Source organism: Solanum stenotomum, chromosome 1 (genome assembly GCF_019186545.1).
Source record: "Solanum stenotomum isolate F172 chromosome 1, ASM1918654v1, whole genome shotgun sequence".
Classification (NCBI taxonomy): domain Eukaryota; kingdom Viridiplantae; phylum Streptophyta; class Magnoliopsida; order Solanales; family Solanaceae; genus Solanum; species Solanum stenotomum.
In genome coordinates this window covers 70,775,268-70,782,702 of record NC_064282.1, presented here as the reverse complement: position 1 = coordinate 70,782,702, position 7,435 = coordinate 70,775,268, and the positions used below count along the sequence as shown (strand labels likewise).

At 34.1% G+C, this 7,435-nt stretch overlaps 1 protein-coding gene across 2 annotated transcripts; it reads left to right on the top strand.

Annotated features, from left to right (window-relative positions):
- Nucleotides 1–3,391: 3,391 nt before the first annotated feature.
- On the top strand, nucleotides 3,392–6,404 carry LOC125868959 (probably inactive leucine-rich repeat receptor-like protein kinase At5g06940). 2 transcript variants are annotated; one of them, XM_049549525.1, is made up of 3 exons: nucleotides 3,392–4,646; nucleotides 5,088–5,729; nucleotides 5,800–6,404. In XM_049549525.1, exons 1-3 carry the CDS (start codon nucleotides 3,458–3,460, stop codon nucleotides 6,156–6,158), a joined length of 2,190 nt encoding a protein of 729 aa, XP_049405482.1. In that variant the 5' UTR covers nucleotides 3,392–3,457; the 3' UTR covers nucleotides 6,159–6,404. The 2 variants fall into 2 exon arrangements, with proteins under 2 accessions (XP_049405482.1, XP_049405474.1); XM_049549517.1 differs by having other exon boundaries at nucleotides 3,392–5,729.
- Nucleotides 6,405–7,435: the final 1,031 nt, after the last annotated feature.

Below are 7,435 nucleotides of genomic sequence, written 5' to 3'. Positions count from 1 at the left end.
TGCGTATCTACAACAGAGAAGCAAAGTAACTTGGATTCAGTTAGGGGATGATAATTCCAGATACTTCTTTCTGTGATCAGGCACAAGAAGCTTCAACAAACTATTATGCAATTGAAAGATAGCACTAAGTTCTTCAAACAGAATATGATCATATAGCTAAAGTATTTGTGGCACCAAGAATTATTAGGTAAGGAATTTCTTGAGATATGATCATACATTAACATTCGTTCAGCAGATTGAATTAGTAAGTGAATATACTGAAAATGATGTAAAGAAAGCCATTTTTAGCATTGGCAGTAATAAGGTCCCCGATACAGATAGATATGAAAGTTATTTCTATAAAAGTCTTGGAGTGTGGTGGGAAATGATGATACGGAGGCAATTTTGCAATTCTTTAGGAATGGAGAACTTTTGAAGCAGTTAAATGCTATAATGATTTCTTTAATTCCCAAAGTACCTACCCCACAATTGGCTAGTCAATTTAGACCCAATTCATGTCTTAATGTCCTATATAAATGCATCTCCAAATTATTATGTGAAAGATTGAAGGGTGTACTTCGTAGCTTGGTGTCCGATAAACAAGCAACTTTTGTTAAAGGGATGTCTTAGTACACAATGTATTGATATGTCATGATCTACTGAGGCACTACCATAGGAAGGTTTCACCAAGGTGTATGATGGAGATCGACTTGAGAAAGGCATGTGACATGGTTAGCTAGGAGCTTGTTACAAAAAAACTAGAGGGGTATGGTTTTCCTAGCTCATTTATTCAAATGGTTATTGTGTGTATATCATCTACAATTTTTTTTGTAAGGATAAATTGAGAGGGACATGACTACTTTAGCGGACAGAGAGGGATGAGGCAAGGGGATCCAATCTCTCCTTTGTTGTTTGTGTTGGTTACAAAATATCTCACTCGGACACTTAGCAAGATGAGTGAACTTCTAAGATATCAAATTTCATCCCTTGGAGATGTTCTGCAAAGGGGATATAAGGTCCATTCAAAGAGTCCAGGAAGCTTTGGAGCACTTTAGTGATACCACTAGTTTACTAGCTAATGTGGAGATATCCAATATTTTTCTAGCTGGGATCATTGATGAGTTAAAAGAGGAGATACTAATCATGCTAGGATACTCTATAAGTACTCTACTTATTAGGTATCTTGGGTTGTCACCATCCTCAAAGAAACAGGGTAAGATTTAATGTCACCAACTCGTGGAGAAGATTACGGATAGGGTAGCTAATACTTATGCTAGGAAACTCTCTTATGAAGGAAGACTACAAATAGTCAATGTTGTCTTCTTTTCGATATTTAACTTTTGGGGTGCAATATTTATCTTACCTCATAGTGTACTTAAGGCAGTGAATAGAAAATGAAAAGATCTCGTATGAGGAAGTATTGTAGATCAGAGAAACATACCTTTGGTTGCTTGGAAAAGGTGTGCCTCCCAAAGAAATTTGGAGGACTAAATGTTAAGGGGTGCATAAATTAGAACGAAGCTTCATTTGACAATTTATTATGGCAGGTTTCAGAGAAAAAAGACATTCTCTAGATAAAATGGGTACATGGAGTGTATATAAAGCAACATAAAAATATATGGAATCACATGCCACCTACAGACTATAGTTGGTACTTGAGGAAGTTAACAAACTAAGATGGAAGATTGGTACCAAAATGAAAAATGCAAGTTGATAAAATGTGGCACTTATTCAGTCACATGGAGCTATGATGCACTGATAGGGGCTCAAACCAGGCTTTGGAAAGCAAATCTTATATGGACAAAAATTATGCAGCCAAAACATAGATTTATCTTATGATTGGCAAACCAAAACAGGTTACTCACCAAATCTAGAATGATGAGACTAAACATTCATGTGGAAGATGCAAAGTATTGTCTCTATTTGGCAAGGGTGATAGAATCTCATCAACACTAGATTACTACAGTTTGACATGGTCTAGAAAACTGGACAGAGGTCCAAATGGTTCAGAAGGATGTCCCACAAAGTCTGAAATGGTTGAAACGAAGGAAATGGAAGCAAATATAAAAGGAAGTCTTTGTGGCAATATGGGGGCAATGATCTATCACACATGGAACCCAGAAATTAGAAGATTTTTCAAAGCATAGATGTGAGTATGACTTGTGCGATTGTACATATAGAGAAAGATGTGAGAGATCGAATAGCCATTCCTAGAACACAAGGGGTGTCATGAGATGTTAGATTCTGCTGAGAAGATTAACTAGAGAGTGAATAGTTTAGATCAACAAAATGAATTTGTTTATATTTGGTAAGACCTTATTTTTTATTTTCCTAGAATGGTTTTGCTTGAGACCTGAATAGTCCTAACCTTTTCTTGGAGGCGGTTGGGACAAGAGGTACTCTTTAGGTTGTAAATTTGATATTTTCATGTTGGAGTAATGGTAGTAGTTTATAGTTATTACCACAAAAAAATATCTTAGTTATATATCTTTTTTTTTCATTACTTAATAAATTTAGTTTTTTTAAAGCTATTGAGATTTTTGTATAATTATGTTAAGTGATATTGTATTTACACTCTTTCTCAAGAAACATCTTAAAAGAAAAAATCTCAACAATAATTTATAACCAAAATTTATCTTTTGGGGGCATACATGCATAGTTAGATTCCTCTTCTATCCGACTAAATTAGTATTTTTAAACAATATATATTCAATTTAATTCACATGTTAGTTAATATATATTTTGTTTATTTAAAACAAGTATTTCTAGCTAGGTAAGACAAGCATTTAGAACAATCAAGAACTTTCAAAAAGGAAATTTTACAAATCAAACGAAACTAAATAATTGCCAAAATACAGTTAAAACAAATTATTGATATATATAAAATTAGAATTAGAAAGTAGTTTTGAGTCATTCCAAAACTGTGAAGGAACTTTTTATCTAATAGATCGAATAAGGAGCAAACTTGAATAAATTCTAATAGATTATAGAACATTTTTTTATCCAATAAGTGAAAGAAGAGAGAAATATTATGAACGAGTGAAAAAAAGAATATTTTAAGTTCATTTATAATATGAATACTTTTGAACCTTTTTGAAAAAAAAATATTATTTATGTGATACATTTCATTTTTCGAAAGTCAAATAAATATAAGTTTGATCAGAAATTTGCTTATGCAATATTCAATTTTTTAAAATGAAATATATATATATATTTATAAACTATGTAAAACGTATTATAAATCAAAATAATAGACTATTCAAAATATTTAAAAGATATATAAAAAATATATTATTAAAAATTAATTTATTTAAATCTCAAAATTCTAAACATGTCACATAAATTGAGACCGATGAAGTATTATATTATATTTTTGATTTGTGGAATATGATAGTACATTGTATACACATTTTGTTGGTAGTGGCTTTTTGTAGCTGTCTCCTTCACTAAAAACCCTGAGCTTGTTTGTCCTTCTCCAATGGCGACTATCTGCAAACCCTCCATCTCTCTGTTTTTGTCATTGTCATTGTCATTGTTTGTTGTGAGTTGTGCTATGGATGAAGGTGATAATCTTCTAAGATTTAAAGACTCTATTAATGACCCTTTAACCCTTCTTTCAAGCTGGTCTAAACACTCGACAAGTGAATGTAACTGGAGAGGTATCACTTGTACATCTTCTTCTTCCATATCTTCTATTAACCTTGTAAGTTTCAATCTTTCAGGTTCAATCTCATCTTCTATCTGTGAACTTCCTAATCTTGTTCATCTCAATCTTGCAAATAACCTCTTTAATCAGCCTATACCTCTGCATCTCTCACAGTGTGCTTCTTTACAGAGTCTTAATCTCAGTAACAATCTCATTTGGGGCACTATTCCTGACCAGATTTATCTGTTTCAGTCACTCAAAATTCTTGATTTCAGTAGAAACCATCTACAAGGAAGGATCCCACAAGGCATAGGCTCATTGAAACACCTTCAATTTCTCAACTTGGGAAGCAACTTGCTTTCAGGTCCTTTTCCTCTCATTCTTGCTAACTTAACTCAACTTATCATTCTTGATCTATCTCAAAATCCATTCTTCCTCACTCACATTCCTCCTGATATTGCTAAACTTACTAAGCTTCAGATGCTTTTCTTGCAAAGCTCTGGTTTTTATGGTGAAATAGTACCAAACTTGTTCCAGGGTTTAAAAAGTTTGATCATTTTGGATTTATCAAACAATAATATCACTGCTACTTTACCAAAAGTTGGCTTTTCTCTACCAAACTTGGTATCTTTTGATGTTTCACGAAACAAGCTTTCTGGCCCATTTCCAAATTGTATATGTGAAGCCAAAGGTCTTGTCCATCTTGGTTTACATACAAACTTCTTCAATGGTTCAATACCTAATGACTCCATTAACAAGTGCATGAATCTTGAAAGGTTTCAAGTTCACGACAACTTGTTCTCCGGGGATTTTCCTTCATGGTTATGGTCATTGCCCCGAATAAAGCTCATCACAGCTGAAAACAACAACTTCTCTGGAGAAATTCCTGATTCCATATCAGGGGCTGCTCAGTTGGAGCAAGTTCAGATTGATAATAATAGGTTTGCTAGTAAAATTCCGCAAGGTCTTGGGTTGATTAGAAGCTTGTACAGATTTTCTGCATCTGTCAATGGTTTGTATGGTGAGCTTCCTACAAACTTGTGTGATTCACCAGTAATGAGCATTTTAAATCTGTCGCATAATTACCTCTCTGGAACAGTTCCTGAATTGATGAATTGCAAAAAGATAGTCTCCTTCTCACTAGCTCATAACAATTTGATTGGTGAAATACCAAAATCACTTGGTGCACTGCCTGTTTTAACATATCTTGATCTTTCCCAGAATAATCTTACTGGTCAAATTCCACAAGAGCTTCAGAACTTGAAGCTTGCTTTATTTAATGTCTCCTTCAATCAACTATCCGGTAGAGTTCCAGCTTCATTGATTTCTGGCCTTCCTGCTTCATTTTTGCAAGGAAATCCTGACCTCTGTGGTCCAGGATTCTCCTATTCTTGCTCACAAGAAAAAGCAATGCCTAAGGGTGTTAATCTTTCAAAATTAACATCCGCCTTATTAATTTCAGCTGTTGCAATTTCTTCGATAATTGCTGCTGCTGTTGGATTTTACATTATAAGGCGGTGTAGGAAACAAAGATCCGAAATGAATGGTTGGAGATCAGTTTTTTTCTACCCTTTGAGAGTTGCTGAGAATGATGTGATGATGCAAATGTGTGATAAGAATGCTAGAGGAAATGGGGGAACCTTTGGAAGAGTTTATATTGTGAATTTACCAAGTGGGGAGCTGATAGCTGTGAAGAAGTTAATGAATTTCGGAACTCATTCTTCAAAATGTGAGATAAATACTTTAGCAAAGACGAGGCATAAGAACATCACAAAAATTCTTGGATTTTGTTACTCTAATGATGCGATATTCTTGATATATGAATATGTAGCAAGAGGAAGCCTAGGGGATCTGATTGGGAAACCTGATTTTGAATTACCATGGAGTGTTAGGTTGCGCATTGCCATTGGAGTAGCTCAAGGACTTGCATATCTTCATAAAGATTACCTCCCACATTTACTTCATCGAAACCTGAAATCAACTAATATTCTTCTTGATGCTGATTATGAACCAAAGATGACCGATTTTGCTCTAGACCGGATAATTGGAGAAGCTGCATTTAAGTCATCTTTGGGTTCAGATGCTTCCTGTTATTTGGCACCAGGTACTGAATTATGCTTTGAACAAAAGTTAATGGTTTGAGATGACTAATGAACATTGTTACGTATTTGCAGAATATGGATATACGAAAAGGGCTAGTGAGGAAATGGACACATACAGCCTTGGTGTAATCCTTCTAGAGCTTATAACAGGGCGGCAAGCAGACAAGGCAGAATGCGGTGATGTGGTAAAGTGGGTAAGAAGGAAAATCAACATTACAAATGGAGCACTTGAAATTATTGATCCCAAAATTTCAAGTGCTTCTCAACATGAGATGCTTGGAGCTCTCGACATTGCTCTGCGCTGCACGTCTGTAATGCCAGAGAAACGACCTTCAATCTTCCAAGTTCTGAGGATACTGCATTCTCTCCATTCAACATCCAACCTTCCATATATCCATCAACCATCCACTTCCACCTATACTCTTTCTTAATTCTGCTCATGTGCCCCTCCTATAAATGCTCAAATTCCCCATATATTTTACTATTTCGAAATGCCTTTAACTATCCAAATTCCCCACCATATATTATATTTGGTTCTAAACACCTCTTTCTTCTTTTGACTTCTTGTTTTTTAAATGAAGGAATGAGGAGTCTTTGTACTTGACTTGAATTGCAAGGACAGCATGACCTGCAAGACATATGTATTTGACTTTTATCGTCAATTTAACTCTTCTACTTACGACTTTGATAACTAAACACTTAAATTTAATGAAACACAATATTTTAAAACATTTTGACTTTACGTGCAATTCAAACACACAATGAAAATGACATGTCAGCATCCACATCATAATTTTAGTGATGCATTACTTATTTTGTACTTTATTTTTCTTGTTCTTACCACTTCTTCCTTACTATCTCTCTCTTTGACCACCTACCTACATTTTTTATTGCAATCTTACATCCTTATTGGTGACCACTGCCCTAAATAACTAATAAAAACCATCATTCATTTTCAAGTTTTCATTGTTCACAATTGTTCACAATGTCTCTGTCCATCATTTAAACCACCATGAACACGTTTCTTTCATTAATGCCAATGAATCACACGAAAATATCTTAATATGCTATGTACACAATTTTCACTTCGCCTAATTTTACAAAGACATAACAATCACTCTTAACTCTCCAAAATAATCAAATTTGTCACCTCGTCGCCGATAAATTATCCTTCCATGTTCCCCAATAGTTACTCTTCATATATTCTATCTCACAAACACTAAAACATTGAAGCAATTACCTTTAGAAAAGGATTCGTGAATTTTTTTTGCCAACATATTAAAGAAGATGAAAATGGGAAAGGGAGAAATAGAGAGATGGGGATTGGATGAGGGAAGAATGATAGTAGGGGTGTCAAATGGATGGGTCGGATTGAAATTGAAGATATTAAAATGAGTTAAAATAAAAATCAGGTTGGATCATGGCATGCCCAAATTTACTTTGGACTCAAATGCAGTGGTGTACGCAAAAAATTTTGTAAGCCATGTCGATATCTAAAAATAATAAACAATCAATAATTGATATAACAATATTATATTAATAAAAACTATTTAAAATGTACTTCTCTCTCTGTCCTAATTTATGTGACACTTTTAGTTTTTCGAGAGTCTAACAATTTAAGTTTGACAGGAAATTTACGCATGGAATCTTCAATTTTTTTGAAATGAAACATATATATTTATAAACTGTGTAAAAAGTATTATAAGTC